The 21,567-nt window shown below is 40.5% G+C and overlaps 1 protein-coding gene across 1 annotated transcript; it reads left to right on the plus strand.

Annotated features, from left to right (window-relative positions):
- Window positions 1–1,068: 1,068 nt before the first annotated feature.
- LOC141744934 (neuropeptide Y receptor type 4-2-like) lies at window positions 1,069–10,566 on the plus strand. Its single transcript, XM_074591863.1, has 2 exons — window positions 1,069–1,207; window positions 7,947–10,566. Exon 2 carries the CDS (start codon window positions 8,063–8,065, stop codon window positions 9,194–9,196), a length of 1,134 nt encoding a protein of 377 aa, XP_074447964.1. The 5' UTR covers window positions 1,069–1,207; window positions 7,947–8,062; the 3' UTR covers window positions 9,197–10,566.
- The last annotated feature ends 11,001 nt before the right edge of the window (window positions 10,567–21,567 follow it).

A 21,567-nucleotide genomic window follows, 5' to 3' on the forward strand; every position in this document is an offset into this window, starting at 1 on the left:
TACACAGATCCCAGTTTTATGCTTCTCAGCATCTTAAGACATGAGAAATGCCAAAATACTGTAGAAAGACTTTAAATATTCCTGCTTCTGCTTTGATTATTTCTTAAATGATGAAAGATGTCAGCCACGCGCTGGGAGTAGATGGGCACATCTGTAATGGCTGGTACCAGAAAAAATGAACAGAATACAGTACAAACAGAAAACTATTTCCACATTTAGTTTAGTTGATAAGAGCTTGTACTTATTTTGATGCTGAAATGTTTGATTTCTGTTGCCATACTACATGAGTACAGATGAAAACATATCTTTTCCTACTTCCACACTTTTAGAAGGGCCCCAGAATAGCATTAACCAAGGGACTACTTAAGTAGTTGACCATAGCTTAAAACCCACTTTAAGTAAAGACTGACATGAGTCTTGGAAATACTCTGTTTGTGTATTTTCCCAATGCAAGAAAAAAAATTGCAACTCTGATTTTTGCCTTGTTTTTTCCCAAGAAAGGCCTAGGAAAAATAATTGAAAACGGAACTTAGGCAAATCCTTCTTTTCCTCTACTTCCAACTTTCTCAGTGCTCTTATCTTTCTGGGTTCTTTGCATGAGTAACAGTGTCCCTCTTCCCCTTTCACAATTTAAGGACTTGTAGCCTGTATTCCTCTAAAATAAGATTTCATTATCAATCTGTGATGGAATGGAAAAATCGAGAAAACTGATACTGGAAACCTTTTCATACGTATGAGGCAAAATTCTCTTTGAACCCTAAAGAAATCTTGCCTCAGCAAAGAGAACAGGATTAGGCTCCGTTCTTGTGTTTTGTCCCTTTGCTTTAGTGCGCTTCCACTCCAGTAGACACTTGCGTGCAGCATGGGTGCATGCTGTGCTTCAGATAGCTTCAGAGCTCTTTCCTGAAGTTGCTATTCCTCTCAAGCATCTGTAGAATTTCTGTATTTATGTAACAGCAGAGGGAGCCAGAAGTTTGAAGTCGGACCATAACCATAAGGCAGAATTCATTGGCCAAGCTGAAGGGAGGGAGGGAAGGAGGGGGAGAGGGAGAGAGATGCCATCCAAATTATCTACAGAAACAGTGAGGAGAGCTTCTCTTCTGGATTGCTAAGACACAGAGGACCTTACTTTGCTGCTACAACATTCCTTCTTTCTTCCAAGATAGAAATGTGCAGCAAGAGCAGGGATTTTCTCAATCAGTAACAGGTAAGAATTTTCTAAATTATCTATTTCAGACTGATAAGAGCTCAGATCTCTTTATTGAAATGATCACTTTTTATTGTAAAAATGTATTCAACTTTCATTTGTGTGACTAACAGCTGATGCCATCATTGCTGATTCCCTTTCTGCTCAAAGCTTCCTCTGCTTTGGATAATGACTGATTTCTGATCAGAAAACGTTAAGTAAGGATTCACCTGAAACTTTGTGTAAGATCTGAGGCAAGAGTTGTGTATGAGAAACTTTTAAGGGAGAGTTACTGAGTAGTGGCTAAATCAATATAATTTAAAGAAACAAGTTTTAGAAGAGCTTAAGAATACGGATTACAAACAGTTCAGCTTTGATTATTCATTTAGTTAAGTGTTAGGGTAAACAGGAGATAATGGAAAGCATTCAATTAGCCCTCAAAGTCTAAAATTGATCTACTGATATTGACAGGGACATGAAATTTAAATTCAAGAGAAGCCGTGGACTGAAAGGCTTTGTGCGTTTTCAGTTCCTAAAAGTAAAGAGTTCTTGCACCATCCTTCATTTCCATGAAAATAATGTAGATTTCTTTATGGTTTTAGAACAATACAGAAACAAGGGCAGAAATATTAAGTTAACTTGATCCAAAGTCCACTATAATCAATGCACTCTGAATCCAGTCACAAGGCAAGGAAAACAGTAATAAATACTTTGTTCTCTTTGTATGCTTTTTAAGCTCCATCTCTGTCAAGAGAGAGACTTGTCTACTTCTCTAGACCTGTACAGTGCAAAGCACAAGAGGACCTGGTCTCAATTAGTTTTTCAATACCACCATAATAAACATTAATGTAATTATTAATGGTAATAATTTAGCAAGAAGGGTTATAAAAAGAAGGGAGGCCTTTGCTGTTTACCATTCAGCTTTGATTAAGGTTGTGCAAACAATGACTTTTATCAGTCAGCGCCTGAACCAAAACATTAAACGTATAGTTTTGAAAGACTGGATGTTCTTGAGGGAAAGAAGGCATTTTCAGATAAAAAAAACCAACAACAGTGATTTTGGTATGAATGGAACATTTTTTTTCATTAGAAGCAAAATAATCATAATCAATTTCTGAGCTTTTCACTAGCAAACCAAAGGGCTTGAACCACTGTACAGGAGATGATGATACCAAAGCTGGTATTTAACCTAATGGAGTCCAATACCTATCTGGGCTCTCCCTCCTCCATCTGGCTCAGAGAAAGCATTTGAATGGACATCTTTCAGCTTCATGAAACGTTCACGGAGTATGGGTATGCTGAACCAGCGTTTTCCACCAAAGTAGGTGACATTTGACAAATAGATCCAGTCCGACTTGTCATGAAAGGGCCAACCCTTGTATCTACTGAGCAGAGCTTTGCAACCTTTCAGGGTGCAAGAGGGAGGTGGCAGCTTCTTGAGAGTTCTTTGGGGTTCAGGTGTGCTCCTTGCCACCTTGTGGTGTGACAGAAAGCCTTCCTGGTTACCACTGGCCACTGGACAACACTTACCTCCTGGTTCCCAAGACTCAGTCCTCACCCAACCCATGCAGTTTCTGGCAGTAGACATCACGTCAGTCTCCAGATATCCTAACCGGCTGTCTGCTAAGGTGCCCATTACAATGATTTATGGATTCCCCACCTCCTTTGGTAAAGATCACCTTTGTAAAAATATCATTTTTTTTTTTCCCCTCTTAGGTACATGACGTCACAATGGCCGTTACTCTTACAAAAATCAGGGACTAACTACCTTTTCTCCAGTCTGCTGAGCTCCTAGTCACATTTTGCCTTTGTGAGTTGGGTGTGTGTCTTTGGAAAGGCTGTTATGAATTTAAACAGAAAATAAAAAGTTGGAGTAGGCGCTTTTGCAAACCTTCTGATTTCTGCAGGATAGAGAAGGTTAACTCATAGTATAAGTTCATACCCTCTGAAAGGTTTCCTTCTGAAAAGGTGTAAATGTGAGAGGAGGGAAAACATTCACTTGGTATTTATACCATCTCCCAATGTTACAGACTTGTATCATTAATACACACAACTCATTCTATACGCTGATTATGCAGGTTTTAGAAGTTTTTATTTCAATGACCTAAGATAGTTGCTCCCAATATTTTTGCAACACAGAGTTAAACAAAGATGAACCCACCATTAAATTTCATGGTACCAAATCCCTTATGGATTTAACATTGCTGTGGGATGTCTGCGCATACTCAGTGGCAGGTTTCCTCTTCCAGATAAGTGTTGCCTTCCTGGGAACCTGTAATGATTGATAGCCAAATGATTTTTAACCTTTCTCTAGGATGCAAGGCTAAACAGGGCAGATCTATTTAACTGAGGTAACATCACTGCAAGCACAAAGGGGATATCACTGTTAGTCAGTCACCACCATCTCAATACCTGCAATGTGAATTTCAGAGTTCTGTTAAACTTTTCCACTGCTCCTTTGTTTCTAGTTTATAAGAGGCAGACGATAGCTGCTTTAATCCAGATAATTGCCATAACTCTTTAAATAAATAATACAATCGCTTCACGTCTTTAGGAATCACTTCTCTCAGGAAGTCTTATGGCCTGAAAGCAACAAACACGGCTTGAGCAACTGGTTAAGTTCTGAGCCAGATAAGCAATTTCCCCTGAGTACCAGATCATGAAGCCAAACACTGCAAACATTTATTTTCTTCGACTTTTGTCTGATGTGTATGTTGATCCACACTGCCCATCACAACTATGGAGACTGGTTTTTGATTACAGGGATCGAGATTAGCTTTGCAAGAATGACCTAGCTTTTCCCAGAGAGCATAGCATCAGCTGTAGTCCATTGCTTTTTCATGCCTCTAGGAAAAGTTTTTATTAGGGTTTTCATGGGATGTCTTCAAGCCCAGAAGTCTCTCAAAACAGCAGCAATGCATTAACTGCTTGGGGCCACTTATTTTCTAGCAGTATCCCTGGAACCCACTAAGGGTTTAATTTCCTTCCTTGCCCCTGGGAGTCCTGCAGAATTCCCTTTCCTTTGAGGATTTTTTCCAGGAAATACAGGATAGCCCCCTGGGGCAAGGCTTTCAAGCTGGCTAGTGATGGTTTCCTTTTTTTGAGGCAACCTGAGTGACATTTATTAGTTTAGAAGGCTGTGTTGTTCAGCAAGACAAACCCTTCAAACCTTGCCGGCCCTCCTTCCTTCTTTCCAACACAGATGGCAGAGTGATGAATGTCTATAAAAGATTTAAGTGGTGAATGTAACTTACGCTAAGATTAAATCTGAAAGTTCCTTCTCTTTTTCCTTCTGTATCCTGTTAATTTGCTGCAGACTTTCGTGAGACTCTCTTTTTAGAGAAACTATCTCATGCTGCATCAGTCGGAGAAGAAAACCCTTCCTTTTGGGCATGTTAGCTTTTGTTACTGACCTCTTTCCTGAAGTTCATTAAGGGTTCTGAACAGGATTACTCTTTCCTCTTTAAAAACAAACAAGCAAACAAAACCCAATCCAACTTTTCCCCCACTCCATCAGCAAACTGATTTAGGAGGTATGCTTCTTACTCTACAAGCTAAATATGTATTGCTTCACTTTCTGGAAGCAAAAGCTGGGGTTTTTAACCTATGAATTTTTTGCTCTATTTTACTGGGTAATTGACAAACCTTCAATACAGTGAGGGGACTAACACCCTTTTCTCCAGTGCATTGGTGATTCAGTATATTAGCTAACTTTTGGTTCAAATATCTAAGCAGAATGTGTACATCACACTTACAACTGGCTCTTAATTTAGACTAAACTGAATGGCAGCCAAACACCTTCAGATAACACAGCATTTGGCAGTGCCTGACCTTGAGAATCTGCCATCCAAGGATACCATAAAAGGCTACATAAGGTCACTGCAACATTTATTTTTCTATTTTTCTAGAACTGCTTTTTACACTATAGTTGCAGGAATAAGAGATACAGAAAACTATGGACCTAGGTGATCTAGGCTCTGATTTTTCCTAAGACATCAGGTCAGCAGGCAGTTTTAGGTACTGCATAGTGCACCGCAGGTTCTCTTGAGACACTGGCCAACTCATGTCTCACCTGCCTCTCTCAGTCCCCTTATCTGTGATGAGGGTGACAATTCCTCATTTACCTCTGGGCCGTACCATGAGAAGGAAAACCCAGGAAGTGCTTGACAGTCACCTTGTGGGAGACACCATGGAATGCAAGGTGTTAAAAGAAAGGGAGCTCCTAACCCAACAAGACGTACTGCGAAGCCTCCAGAGACGCTCTTTATCCTCACCACGTTTCCATCTGTGACACTCACAGCCATGCTCTGCCCCTGGCATTCCTCTTGGGAATGTGCTTCTTAGAGCTGTGGGATCTGACTTCTGCTTTTCGGGTGGCTCCACTACTTTCTCTTTGTACTTCAACATTATTAGATCTCCTCACTGACGCCTCAGCATGTCCAAAAGTGTCTGGGACCCTTGAGAGAGCTTACTCTGTGGGGCACAGATGTTTGTAATAACTCAGCACACATTTTTCAAGCAACAAAAGAGAACCATGTGTTTGTTGTCGAGGATACTGTAGCTAAGGACACTAGGCTGGTACTCTAGTAAAAAGCTCATCTGTTCATTTACAGCGGAGTCTGTTTGTCCTGTCCAAACGCCAAAACTGAACTCTTTTTACTGATATCACATAATATTGCAGGCTGATGATCCCTTTGCTCTGTTTCACATGCAGTAACTCCACTGGCCAGCAGTCATTCAAAGCTAATGGAGTGGTTGATGGTTTTTTATTCTATATCCATTTTAACGCTGAAAGACTCTTCCCTGCACCAGCCCTCCCCATATGTGACTGTGCAATCCACACATCATCATTGCCTCTTCTTTTAGTTCCAGAAAATATATCAATCAGTTCACACGAGTTGAGCAACACCACAAAAGTGAGTGAGCAGAGAGAGTCATATCTATGCCCACAGTTTGGAAAGTTTCCTTTGCCCTCTTTAATGAAGATTTAAACTACAGAGGAAATGAGAGAACAAGAGAAAGAAAATGTTACTATATTTTACTCCTGTGACTGTTTAACTATCTCAGATAATAGATACAGATAGATATAGATAAGACTGTACTGATTTTTGCTAATCAAGCAGAACAACAATCCCAAACCACCTTTTCATTTACTATACACTATTGCTTCTGTTAGTTCCTGAAAGGCAACATCTCAAGAAGCACACAATACAATTCATAAGGAGAAAGACAAGGCAAACAAAAAGTTGTAGCACAGTGGATGCTTTTTTGTACAGTACTGGTTACTTCTGTGCATACAGTTGTTCAGCAGTAAATGCTACTCAAAGTGATAAGCTCACTATACCATTTTATTTATGTATCCATATCACTTATTTTTCTGAAGCTCCTAAGTTTTTCACAACTCCACAAACTTGTTTGAGTGGCGTTTTATTGCTGAGGAGAGGGTCACACAATGGGTAAATAGTGTCGTTCCCCAAGCATTTATTTACTTTTCACTTTACAAGCCTTTGTACAGCATGTAACTGCCTCTGGCCTGAGGAGAACTCCCAGCAGAGTCAGATTTTTTTTCTTTGATTCCTGAACATAGAGGATTTGGACTCCAGACCCAGGATCGTAAAGCAGGCTTTGTTATGGGAGGATCACAAGAGCCTCCAAGGAGCCACTCCAGGTAGTCCAAGCAATCCTATGGCTGAGATTTCAAAAGCATGCAGCCTCAATTAACTGTGGGTTGGGCTCCCTGAGACCCCACTGAAAACCCCAGCTCAGGGTTTGCAGCAGTGGCTAAGAAGCAGACCCATCTGCCTGTGCAAAAGCAGTATCCACGAGATAGCACATACTAATACAACACTTGAATTCTCTTGGTTAAAAAAAGCAAAGTTATGCTGAGGAAGAATCAGTAATAAGCTGCTTATAAGGAAGTAAGAGAGATTGCCAAAATCACCCACTCTTAAAGCCAAAATCCAGAGACTGGACTATATTTCCGATAAAACCTGTTATGGCCACACTGGGCACCCAGGGGGAGACATCAATGTCTCATGGGTGCCAGAGTTCACCCAGAAAGGGGAAGCAGGGAATTTGGACTGCAATTCCCATGACCTATCACAGCTATGTTGAAGCTGAAAAATGTCAAAAGGTTTTTGAATTCTTCTAGACTTTTTCAAAATTATCCCATGTTATCCCTCCTGAGGTTATGAGCCTGAATTTTTGCACAGTAATTGTCTCAAGAAAATGTGGGTTCTGGCTGCAGCCACAAATGTGTGCCAGAGATTAATTTACACAAGATATTTTAGTGTTGGCTTTATGCATCTAATATGTCTTGTTTTTCACATCAATATTTAGCTTGATTGAAGGTAAATGCAGCCCCACAATGTGTCTTCTGCTCAGTTTTGTATCAGAACCTTGCAAAACCAGAATTACACACAATTTTTACCCCCAAGCGTGCTTAGATCCAGCTTTCTTGAAGCACCACTGTGTTGTATGAGTGAAATCAAAACACTGCACTGAGTTAAATTATGAAGTTAAGATGTTCTTAAATCCATGGGATAACCTCACAACCAGTAAACAGAGTCACAACTCAAGAGTTGCACAGACATGGCAAATGGCTTAGCAAATGGTTCCATTTTATGATCTAATAAACTATATAAAAGGGAGCTAAAAAAGATACACAGAATCATTGGTGTTTTCTTCCCTGCCTCCTCCAGTCCACTTTTGACTATTTCTTGTGGCATTACTAAGTGATCTTTTTTCCCTTCCTTTGCAGATATACCCAGATCTTCACAGCCAAAGAGAAGAGTTAAAACAGTTTTTAGGTTCGCCCCAGGAGATACAGGTTCTGTTTGACTATCACCGATTTGGATAAACATTTTGGGGTTCAGGATGAATAAGACAAGAGCTGTTAATGACGGTTTTCCTTTCCTGAACAGTAAAAACTGGAGCTCTAATCGAAGCTTCTCTGCGCACATTTCTAATCAGTGCAGGAACATCACTGACCTTACTGTCTTTCTGGCCACCTCTTACAGCTTGGAAACTGTCCTAGGCATTGTGGGAAACATCTGTCTAATTGCTGTCATCGCCAGGCAGAAGGAAAAGGCCAACGTCACCAACATCTTAATTTCCAACTTAATAATTTCAGACTTGTTTATGTGTCTTGTCTGTCTGCCTTTCACCGTTGTTTACACCATGATGGACTACTGGATATTTGGGGAAGTCATGTGCAAAATGACGTCTTTCACTCAGTGCACTTCTGTGACAGTATCAATTCTTTCCCTTGTCCTTATTGCTCTGGAAAGACACCAGCTCATCATAAACCCAACTGGATGGAGGCCAAGTATCTCCCAAGCCTACCTAGGAATTGGAGTAATTTGGATTTTAGCAAGTCTCATGTCCCTGCCCTTTTTGACCACATCCGTCTTGTCTAATGATTTGTATGAGCAGCTCTCACACATAATGAATTTTTCCACTGACAAGGCCATATGCATCGATTCGTGGCCTTCTGAGCAACACAGACTTATCTACACTACCACTTTACTGCTCTTGCAATATTGCATCCCACTGTTCTTCATTATACTTTGCTACCTACGTATCTACTTACGTCTACAGAAAAGAAAGGACATGTTTGAGAAGAGCGAATACAGCAACCGAGCAGTTCAGCTGAGAAGGATAAATATTTTGTTAGCATCAATGGTTGCTGCTTTTGCTGTTTGCTGGCTACCACTGCATGTTTTCAACACTATTGTGGACTGGAATTACAAAATCATTTCACCTTGCCACCACAATCTGATCTTCTCATTGTGCCACCTGGTAGCTATGGCTTCCACCTGTGTCAACCCTGTTATCTATGGTTTCCTAAACAGCAACTTCAAAAAAGAAGTGAAGTCACTGATTCTGAGCTGCCAGCATAGTTCAGTAAATGCATCAACGGAAGAATATGATCATTTACCTTTATCCACCATGCAGACTGAAATCTCCAAGGGCTCACTGATGTTGAACTGCAGACATAATTCTATCTAGCTAGCAGAAAACATTTCAGAGGGGTGCACTGACACCACACACCAGTTATTACCTGTAGGTATCAAAAGCAACTGGTGATGCCATAGCTGGGATGTGAACAGGAACCCATTACTGCCTGATTTTTGGAAGAACAGGCAAAGGAAAGGTCGTAAATGCATACAGTAGCTCCTCTGGTGCACAAATTGTTCGTGCCGTTGAGATGCTATCGCCACTGGGGAGACTGGGCTGATGTGTACACAACTGCTCTAACAGATCAGTAACTGAGCTGTGGCTGCATGTAGACTGACATGGGGTTCCTCAGCTGAGCTCACACGGCTGTGGTAGAAACCCAGACTTTCAATTGCAGCACTGCAGGCTGCCAAAAGTTGCATTAAAGAAGACTCTCTCAGTTTTTCAGTATTACTAAAACTTTTATGCACAGCTGACACACCAGTGGAACAGATATGTAAATACGTAAATTTTTGTGCTTTACCAACTCTCACAGCCCACTAGGTAATAGCAAACTTTCAGCAGGTCTAGTTCACATCAAACAACTGGGTGCTTGTATGAAACTTCTCAGTCATATAGGCTTGTGAATAGCCATTGCCTCTGCAAGTGGGGACACAGGACAATGACCCTAGTATGTAAAGAAGACAGTTACATATTGAGGGATGATGGCAAATGAAAGTGTTTGTCAGTGGATGGAACTCTTAAAAGGCATTGAGATCAAGCTGAGCACTATTTTTAAGCAAATGAAAAACAGTTGTAGATCTACACAGAAACTAGCCTGGTTGACTTTTTAATTCCTGCTGCTGTCAGTCACAAAGCTCTGCAATGCTAGAACTGCGTGCCATGATGGTACAAGGCGGTTGGATTACTGCAGTTGTTCAAGGTCTTGGTAGCAAGATGTCACTTCTGCTTCAGCAGCTTCTTGGCATCTCATTCAGAAGGTCAGAATGGGCATGAAAACATAATTATAGAAACCATGTCAGAATGGGTATGCTCCCAAAGAAATAAGGATATGCATGGATGCTTTCAGTTTCCCATTAAAATAAAACCAGATGTCAGATACCAGTCCCACTTATTGGCATCATCAACAGATAAGGAGCTGAAATTCCAACTAATAAGGAGAAGGCCAGTGAAAATACACAAGTGGCATCCAGATCAGGTGGAGACACATACCTTGAAGCCAAGATACATGTAAATATGTAGTATTGTCTGTTGCTCTACTAAAGTGAGGATCATGCTTTTTCACATCTATAGTATTTTTAAGCTTTGTCCACAAAACATACAAACCATAAACTCATTTTAACCTCTGGAGCCAGAGACATTGCTCAGTGACTACTGAGGAACCAAGAAGCAGATATGTCCAAGCAGCCCATACAGAGGAACGGATTAAAAAAAAAAAACAAACAAGGCAGCAAACCTAAAAAGGAGACCAAGAAGGTCGATGCTAAAGAAATATGGAAATATTCTGATCTGAGTTGTTAAATTAACATTTGCAGAAGATTGGACTAGGTGACCACCTGGCTATGATAAACAGGCGCTACTCATTGTAGTCAACTGGTTTGCACTGAGTTAAAGCTATCCAACCTATAGTTATGGAGACAGCTGGAAGCTCTCTGATTAGATAGATGGGAAAATAACTGAGGAAAAAATTCTTCCCGTGCTGTGGTCTGACAATAGGGATATCAGACAGAGTATCTGAAAGCAAGAGCAAAACCTTACACTGTAAGGTAGCAAGAGCTATCAACAAGTATGAGATCATATCCTCAGCTGGCAGAAATAAGCTGGGTGCACAGAAACCGGTGGCAAAACTTCAAGTTTGGACTTGAATTCTTGGGTGCAGAAATTTGAAATTTGCTACTGTAACTGAAAACAGAGCTGATACAACCATGCGATGCTGAGTAGTACAAAATACAGTAATTCCTCCTCATCAACTTGATTTATAGCAAAACTGTGTTGTATTATTAGAGGACTTAAGTACTGCTTAAGCTTTGTAGTGTTTTTGCATTTAGGTTCAATGTCATCCAAGTAGCCTTGAGTAATTTTGCCCGTTTCCTGCATTTGTTATAATTCCAACATTTAATTAACTAAGATGCATGTCAAGCTATTGTAAGAATACTCCGCTAAACTTGAACATAGAAGGTTATCTGATTTATGATCTTAAGTATACAACTTTTCAAGCACTGGTATCTTAAATGGAATCACAATTACCTTTAGAATTTGTACTTGCATTGTCACTTTTTGATAGAGCGCTTGCAGTATGTCAGAGACCTGCCGCTGCAGCTGTGCATTTGTGCTGTGCATCAGGTCCCAGTTTTTCCTGCAGAAGGGAGAAATATCAGCGGGGCCTGACTCTTTGGTTTACCTGTAATTCACGTGGCCATGTGTATCCACGATCACAAGTAAATACGTAAAGCAAGCAGATCCAACTTTACAACCGTTTGTGTCTGTCTGGGTTACTGTGTCTTCCTCTAGTGAGTAAAGGAAGTGTCAAGTTTGGAGTCAAGCACTGTTTATTGCTAACAGACTTTGGATAAACTAAAGGATTTAAACACTGAGAGTCACCAAACCGCACCCATCCATCAAACTGCAAAAATGCACATCCTCAAAACTCCCAACCAGCTGCTGCCTATCCATCTACTTACATAGCATCCTGAGGTACATGTTTTTCAAACTCTAAAGTTCCCTATGTAACTAAATAAACTTTAGAGTAAACCCAGAAAAAAAAAATCCAAGTTCCAAAAGGCTAAATACCTATGCCACATGTAAGCCCAGAGGATATTATGCTGTTATTTTTTAAGAACTGCTCTAACAACGGTTCCCTTTGAAGGCAAAGGCACAAGGCTGGATGCAGTTATGCCTCCATAGTTGAAAGAGCCATTTTATTTGTCACTTTGAGGGTTTGATGCAATCAAGGGGGGGCTATGGCTCTTTAGGCCCAGCAGAGGGTAACAGAACAGGAAGAGCTTACATACATCTTACACATCTGTAAATAACAAGTAAGGTTCATATCTAAGAAGGATCAAGCATTTTGGTGTTCATTGTATACAGTGATGCTTTTGAGTATGCTCTCTACAAAGTTCTGCTACTGAGTTACAAAGGCAATGTTGGGGAAACATGCAGGAGTCGTGTAAATAATGATTCATACAATTCTAAGAACTTACCCTGCCTTTTTTTTTTTTTAAAAGAAAAAAGCTTTTTATAATCCTGCCTCTTGTGACATGTTGGAAGAATATAGTAAGGTTTGCAGAGAAGGAAAACAACTTATTGCTGTGGTATAAGTGGCATTCTATGGGGAGTTTAATAATAACAAATAAAATAATATTGCCTGTGTTACTTCACTCTGTGCCTGCTTCTGTAAAATGCATAGTACTATTCACAGTATAAAGTAATAAGATCTAGTTCTCAACTAGTGCTTATCAAGAGAAAACAAGTTATCCTGTGTTATAAGAGCCATTGATGTAAGAAGGATTAATACCTTGAGGCATTATTCCTAAGGGCAATGGTGCAGCACAGCCAGCTGAGGAGGAGAGGACAGGCTAAGTATCCAAAATTCAGTGGAGGACATTTGAATATTCTGATGCCAGGACTCAGCGCGCATTCACAGACTTCCCAGATTGCACAGAGAACTGGGTCCTACACAACATACTGTCCTGAACCCAGACCAGAATCCAAAGCAGAAAGCAACTGAGACTTCTGAGAAGATGAAAACCAATGTGGGACAGATATCAAAATTTTAATCAAACCTCAGAAATGCTTTGACTGGGTTAAAAGAATTGGTAAATTTCTCTGACCTGGGTTACCCTCCTTAACAGATGTAAACCAAGGTACTAGAGGGGACAACAGGTTGCGCTATAACCAGGTTATGTTCATTGCATTGACACACACAAGGAGGGAGTGCAATGGCAGTATCTGCTACCTGTCTGGCATGATGTCGTATGGCATAAGTGTGGTGTAATCATCAGCAGCGGTTGGTAGTGACGTTGTGACAGCAGTCAGGGTCTGCTCTGTAGTTTGCTATTTGCAAATGCAGTACATGCACGCACACATATGAAGCATGACAGTCCAACAGCGCTTATTGTAAATTAAGACATCATATGTTAAGGACCTCTTAAGGGATTCTTTTACATTGACCCTTCTCACAACATCACCTCATGTTTCATTACAGGGCATTCTCTTCAAATTTCTAATTCATGAAATACTGGCCTGATTTTCAGGACTGATGCCTGATTTTGCAGGCCAGTATTGATTTCAATTGAAATCGGTGTTGCTTAGCGCCATGGCTAATGGGGGTTTATATTCTATGAGCATCAACATCCACATAGCTTTTATGACCTTCCCTCACTTTCTCAGTTTGCTTTACAGAAGCACTTCTTTGAACTCAGGAAGTCATAAGTAGAATAAGCCTGAGATTTATACTTTTGTATAATGCTTTTTCCTGCCAGACAATGCTCATTAGGCCTTAGTCAGAATTGTTTTGTTGTCCTTCCAATAAATTCTTAGTAAACATGAAGCCCCGTAGCAGTGCAGAGATTATATAAAGGAAACCTGGGATGAAACTGAATTCCAGAGATTTTTTTTTTTTAGAACTTAAATTGATGAGACGCTACCACCCATTTATTAAAAATTCTCAGTTAAATAGTGCTATAGTGTTCACCCCATATGATAGAAAATACTTTGTTCAATAGCAACTATAATACAGACTGCCACCCATAACACTAAAAAAATATAGTCATGATACACTAAATATAGCACTGCATGTTTTTTTCCTACCTATTGGCAAAATACAATGTGTTATGCTAGACTTGGTGATATAATGATAGTATGAATAAGAATATTTGTAGATCATCACAAATGCAAATACAGTATCAAGATGCAACTTCTGGTAGTAGAAAGATAGGTTTGGTCAATCAAAAACTATGTTGATGTCCAGACCACAAAACTTGCACTTTAACTCTTAAAAATAAGGCAAAGTTTTGTTCTTAAGGTCACAGGTAAAAAAAATTCTGTCCTTCAAATATAATAATTTTAAATCATTAATTACCGAGTCCCTTATCCAGACTATAGGAATACAAAGCCTCCCTATTGGCAGCTAGTGGGCAAGTACTACTTCATCATTCATAAATAGTTGTCTTGATTCCATTTTATTACAGGATGACTGCGTGTAGAACGCACTTATCCCATGCTGCACCTGTAGTAAGGTAACGAGCATCGATTCGTCTACTTGATAGGCTTACCTAATGACTAAAAGTAATTACACGTGTCAAGTAGGTCTTTCATTTCCAGACAGATTGTAGAAGAGTTCCTGATGCCCTAAAGACCAGTGTAACCACTTTCTGAAACACAGTGCATTCACAGCAGAGAGACAGCCAAAAAAATACTGGAAAACTCTGGACTCCTCAGCATGTGTGTTAAACTCGCGGGAATTAATACAGTCAAGCAGAGAGTTTTGTTTAAAGTAAGGGCAAATACACACACTGCTTCAGGAGCACAATATGCACATACCCCCCGGGCCTGTGTTTTGGGAAGGCTCACAGGATTCAGAGACATCAGGAAGCTGGCTGGCACCTCGGATAAGATTTTTAAAGCTGATTAAGTCATCTGACAGCACCAGGGCCATTTAAAATTCAGCATGTACCTAACCCCATTCATCAGAAATACAGCTACACTGTCACAAATTGTAACGTGTCCTTTCCTAATAACCCACATTTCCACAAACCAGACCAGGAGCCTCACACGGCACATGACACAACTCACTCAGGTGTCCGCAGCCTCACACCAAGCAAGTTAATCTTCACTAGCAGACCAAAAGATCTGCTATTAAACCTACAAGCTGCTAATATAGTTCCTCTCTCAGAAATATCTATGAAACATGGCTCTTAACAGAATGAGTATATTCGCCAAGCATTGCAAGGGGAAGCTCCGTGGCGGTGCAGTTGCGTTCTGTGTCTGGGTGAGTCGCTTACAGACAGCCGGGCAGAGAAGTCCTAAATAAGCAGTATCTTACTATTCGTGAGGAGGAAGCAGGGAATTTGGCTGAAACAAAAGGAAGTGTTCTACCTGTATTCAGACCTTGGCAAACAAGAGCCTGATCCAGCACATGCTCAATTCTTTGCACTGCGAAACGAATATACTCCATTCCTGATTTGCAACGGTTAAGCTTTAAGTGAGGACAATATGAGACTTCATGCTTCAAAACATTTTCACTGATCAGTTTTCCACAAACCGCAGTCTCTTAGAACAATATGCAAAGCATTCCAGGATTAATATATATATATGACAAATCATATGTCCATACAATCTCTCAGGATCTGGATGATGGAACAAGTGTACCCTATGCATTTAAAAAAACCCAACAACATTCATTAAGAGAATCCACTTTTCTATTTTGACAATTTCCAAGCAACAGGTTGCAAGGATGAAAAACCATCTCTCATTCTGCAAACAGGTTGAATGCAGCAAAAAATGTGTTTACTTGAAACTATGTCAGGAATAGAAGTAGCTTGGTTTTAGACTTCCTAGGTTAATGCTTTAGCTTCACTAGAAAGAACATAAAGGAAAAATATAGTAATGATAAACACTGTAAAGCACACAAACGCACTACTGTGACTGGACTATAAGTCAATGGTATGATTTTGTGCAGTACAGAACAGTTAATAGCTTCTCTTAAACAGAATAAGAAGGAACGTGCCTTTATTTCAAGCAGCTTAACTCAGTATCAGTTTTTACAAACAGATTTCACATGAAAGAGGTAGTAGCAGGCATCTGTGTGTACAGAGCATAAGGAACAGATTTAAGACATTAACCTTAATCCTCTTGTAACTAGGAGGTTACGTAAAGTCTTTATTAGTTTTTTTAGACCTGGAAACAAATCAATTGATGCTGCTGTTATGATTCAGCCATCAGCTGGACTGGCTGCATCCATTTTTGTCTCTATAGTCTGTTACTATATTTAGGAAATAAAAACAACCACTGTGATGCTTATTTTAAGTGTACTTATCAGTGGCAATTTCCCATTCTATACTAAGAGCAAATTATGTTTAATATTTCCTTTTATAACTAAATAAAAATTAATGAGAGGTATGGGGCCAGTAAGTAGTACCAGCTTCCAGGAACATGCATTATTCATCAAACTTCTTTTTAAAACAGCATTCATAATATCTGTTCAGGAAAACACTGTCAAGTGTTTTAATAGAGGTTTACAAATCACCACCCTGTTAGAAAAGAATATCTGTGTTGCATCCTCTGTTAACATGCATTTATTGTGAATAACTACCAGCAGCATCTCCCGCAATGAGTTCCAAGCCTCCCAGTGCCATCATGGTACAGAGAAGTGCAGGCAAGCTACAGAGAACTCCATTTCCAGCTGCAGGAGCACGCTGACTTGGACACCACTGGGTATTTTCCTACATGCCACAAGCACATGCATGGATATCCGCGTGTATTCCAGGCTGCAGACACACAGCATAGAGCACCTGCTCTTTGCCACATGCAACAGCAACGATGTGCAGGTAATTACATCCTGGAAGCCGAATACACTAACAAATTAAATAGGTTTTCACCTTATCTTTCTTTTTTCAGAGCCCTGAAGGCACAGGTAGCTAATTTTGGTTATATACCTGTGCTACGAATACAGGTCTCTGCTGACACAGAAGCTGTGCAGAGAAGCAGGGTCTCACATGCACTGCCCATACATCAGCTGCTCCGCACTCACAGAGTGCAGGGGAAGGGCATCACCTTTGCCTGAGCTGCTGACGCCCATCTAATGGAGCGGGACTTTTGAGGAAGCACAGGCTGAGCAGTGCCTGCCCTGCAAACAGCAGCAGGGACGGGGAAGGTGAACGGCTCATCAGTGGCAACAAGATCAAGGGAGTTCTGGACATGGCCACAGTAGGATTGCAGGTGGACCAGGCAAGTGGCACAATGCTAAGGTTAGGGATTCTAAAGAATCCCATTTTGGAATACAGATGCCCAAGCTCCATCTAAATCTAACAGCAAATTCAGCTCCCAGGTGACACGCTGAAGTCAGGCAGGGAGTTTGTAACTGAGCAGACATTGAACCCAGTCCTACACCAGCACAGTAATCAACAAGCCACTTCCATCTTAACTGTACATGAGTCTCTGAAAACCGCAGCCCCAGCGTCTTCAATCCAGACTAGACCCAAGGAGTAAGAGCGCTGAAAAGGAGATGGGGCTGCACAAGGTGACCTGAATAAGGATGGGCAGTCACACAATTAGAACAATTCCCCTTCTTGGGGAGTCACTTGGTTTTATAATTAACTTAGTTTGAATGAGTTCACCTCTTGCAGGCTCCGCAGTACTAATGAGCCATCCAGCCCCTGGGGAACATGTACCTGTGCAGAACTTGCTGGATATACTTTCATGCAATTTTAATTCTTGTTTGGTTAACTGTTAGACCTCCTCAACTGCACCTAAAGAAAGCACACTTTGTTTTGTATGTTCTGCCTATCCCCATATGAAGAGTACCCAAGAGGTACAGTCAGCTGAAGACAGAAATCTGTTTTTTGTGGTTTTTTTTTTTTGTTTAATTCATTAGCATCAAGTGGCAGCTATTCCTGCTTTCAGTAAGAGATGGTGTAAGTCAGTGTGCAATTATACAATATGTTAGATCAAAACATCATACTGGTCTCTTCTCAGCTTTCTCCCCATCCACTTGTTCATCATCCCATATGTTGTGACAGTACATCCCCGCAGAGCTGGGAACTGGATAGCTGAACTGACAGGCATTTAAAAATAACTCTCCAAAAAAAATAAACATTCAAAAAAAAAGAAAATTGTTATTTTTGACCTTGTCTTACCATTGATCCAGTTAGTGCTGTGGCCCCATAAATAGTTACATCACCACAAGCAAAGAGACCATGACCTTGCAGCATGGGAAAAAGCAGAGGAGGGGGAATGTTGTGGACTGGGATTTCTTCATCCAGCTTCACCAAAGTCAATGTTGTGCCTAACTAAAGCCTCAGCCTCCGGATTTGTTCTTTACCCATGCTGAGGGGAGTGGAGTCAGAACCTTCACAGAACCACAGAGCAGCTGAGTTTGGAAGGGATCTCTTGAGGTCATCTTGTCTAACCCCTGAGCGCAAAGAGGGTCACCATAAGCAAGTTACCCAGGACCATGGCCAGATGGGTTTTGAATATATCCATGACTGGAGACTCCACAACCTCTCTGGGCAACCTTGTTCCAGTGCTTCCACCTTGCACAAGCAAATGTATCCCTGCTTCATCTCACTATCTTAAGCTACAATCTTCATCACATGAAGATTGGCATGTCTGCACCAATTACAATGGGATGTCATTGATCTACATTAACTGGAAGCCTGTCCCCTACTTTGTTTTCTTCCACTTCAAGATTCTCACTAGTATTTGAAATTACAAATTCAGCCCTAGTTCAGCTGCAGGCTCATATTTCCTATCCAGGATCATGTTAGCTCACAGGCCAAGATGGAGTCTTAAGTTTGATCACAGAAGATAGTACCTTTGAACTTTTTATTGAAATTCAGGCCTAATTTGCACAATTCTATCTTTTCTTACAACAGCAGCTTTTGTTTGGTGGTGGTATGTCATTGGGAAATGCTAAATGCATAACCACAAAAACATTAACTTCAGAAGCTAAGATAGAACAAATATATATTTTTCACCAAAATATGAACAAAAGCTCAGTGACAGTTTCATTGGGAATCTCTGAACAACTCTCCTTTAAAGACCTGTTACTTGCTGCTTTATTTTATACTCTTGCAAATACCTTTGTTATTGAGATGTGGTGGTATTCTCTGCTTTGCCATTTATATTTGTCAGAGACTTTTTTCACTGTTGGGTACAATATAAATTTCACGGGGCTCATTTTCCAGGGTATTCTGGTGTAACGACATGGTAGTCAACAGCAGGGTGAAGGCCAGGTCTGGTACTTTCACAGCAGAAGGATGGTGCTTCTCTTCTCTTACTTTAAGGAGATCATCCCTACAGCTGCTTGTGCAGTGCTGCAATCCAAACCTTTAGGGAATGGACTGGATGCATCAGACCAGCAAAACGTCAGCTTATCTTTTTGTCTACTGGGGTCTTATTTTTTAAAAGCAAATTTTTTCCTAAGCTGTCCTGATTAGATAGTACTAATAGCATTAAGCTAAATTGGTTCCTTGGGAGACGTCCCAATTAAATGGCTATCCTAATTAAGCACATCCTGATTAAGCAGAAGATCCTATAATTATAATAATAGCATGTAATAAAAACTGGCCCATAGTTTTGTTCAGACAGAAAGCATTTTGCAAGCCTTATTTACAGGAACCACTTTATCCAGAATTGAAACACAACCAGCTCTTGGGTGAAATGCTACATCTGTTTAACAACGTTCAGTAGAGCTTAATAGTCTTTCAGAGCAGGAAATGAGAAATTCTGTGCTATACTGACAGTGCAGACCATGTTATGGTAAGGCAGAAGGTACATCACACGTAATTTGGGTGAAATATTTTGAGTGCTCTTTAACAGAATTGCTGCAAATGATCACAAGTGCACCCAAAAGTGCATTTTATAGAAGCTTCTAACATAAAGGCTTAAGTTCCATACCAAATAGAGGAAAAGTACCCCATGTTGAACTTTTGCCTTACAAGTTCTGAAAAAAAAAAATCTCATTCCTGTATTGACACCATGGATTTTTCTCAGCTTACAATAGTGAGTGTAGCACAAGAAGCCAGGTAGTCTAGTATAAGTACTAATGAGAATGAACTAGCACGTCCCTTTTCTCCAATGGGTTGTAAAGCTGAGATCCTGACCCTCTGTAGTCCTTGCAGATGTATGGCATGGTTTTTTGAGTGCTACTGTGCCAGGGGGAATTCCGACTGTGTGTTTTGGATGCTGTTCATGTTCCAGCTTGCATAATTATATTTGGCTGGCTCAGTTCCTCTCTGGATCACAGTGGAGTATGACAGCCTCATTTTTTTTAGTTTGTCCCACACAACAGCGTAGAGAAGATGTTAAGTAACTCTAAGTAAGGAATGATAGTTGGATAAACAATCTGTACAAACATATTTAGTTATGAAAATTAATTACTCTTTTTTTTTGGCCTTTTAGTGACAAAAGAGCAGAAACAAGGAGGCAACACGAAGCTCAAATACTCAGAAGTGTCAGCTCATAAGAACTGAGTGAATATGTATATAAGCAGCTATGAGCCCGTAAATTATCATTGAACAGAAAAATTGGCCGTGTCCACCACAAATCATTATTCCAGGGAGCACGCAATAACAACTCTACTTCTCTCCCAGTTGTCCCGCCATTGTCATGTCTGAGCACTTGAGCGCTATAGAGATATTGCAATATCTGTTTATTCAATATTAGTTCAGTTCTAAGTAGATGTGTAGTCTTTGAGCTATGTACCACAACCCTAAGGATCAGAGTTTGATCCCTGCACACACTCAGGAATATTGACGTGCTGCTCTCCCCAACACCAAGGTAGATGCCTGGGTCCATCTTCTGAGGTACCATTATAAGATACTACAGTGTCCTTGGAAGACAGTAATGATTACTGATGCTGCTAGATGACAACTTAATGCTGCCTTTCCAGCATTACAGTCAGCTCATAACACAAGGCAGCTATGAGAAATGCACATGCAATCTGAGGATGGGTAGAGCAACACAGCTGGAATATCTGACAAAAATGTGGTTGTGCAGAATACAGAGACCCACATCAAGGAAAGAGCTACAGAAACCAGGACAAGCTGCAAAGTAAGATTACTAAGATCAGAGAAACAGCCAATCTGTATACCAAAAATAACTAAAAGAGCTTCACTATTCAGACCGCAATTGCCATTTGTACACACATTAGGCAAATTAAATCAGAGAGAAAGAAAAGGCAGTTCAGGTAAAATGGCAGTGTTAGCATGAAAACAAGCTAATGTAGGGCTCGAAACCAGAAGGCTTTCATTGAGGTACCTCTTAACCACACTACCTTTAAGAATAAAGCCCGGCTAGCCGATAAAGAAGCTTACCTGGTGCTGTAGCAGATGGTAGCTGTGGACCAGCTCTTACAGTCCTCCCAGGCAGTTGTGATAGCTGACCACCACAATCCCAACCCCAGCCTTGCTTGAAGTTTCCTTCCCTTACCCCAACCTGTCAGGTCAGTAACTTCTCCATTCCTTGATATATCCTTCTGTGGCGCCCAGAATAAAAATTAACAATTTTACAGAAGCTACTTGTGGGCAAGCTTCCCCAAGATGGCATTAGCTTAGGCTACCTTCCTTTTTAAGGAACTAACATAAGTCTTCTAGCAGCAAAACAATCACTACCTATTCCCTTCAGATAAGGGCAGGAAATTTTTCTTTTTGGATAGAATATATAGATATACCTTGAAGCTTCTAGATCACCAGACAAATACT

This window comes from Larus michahellis, chromosome 6 (assembly GCF_964199755.1).
Source record: "Larus michahellis chromosome 6, bLarMic1.1, whole genome shotgun sequence".
Lineage (NCBI taxonomy): Eukaryota > Metazoa > Chordata > Aves > Charadriiformes > Laridae > Larus > Larus michahellis.

Bases quoted from the DNA above. Each gene is read 5' to 3' on its own strand.
- LOC141744934 (XM_074591863.1), top strand. From the start codon at position 8,063: ATGAATAAGACAAGAGCTGTTAATGACGGTTTTCCTTTCCTGAACAGT.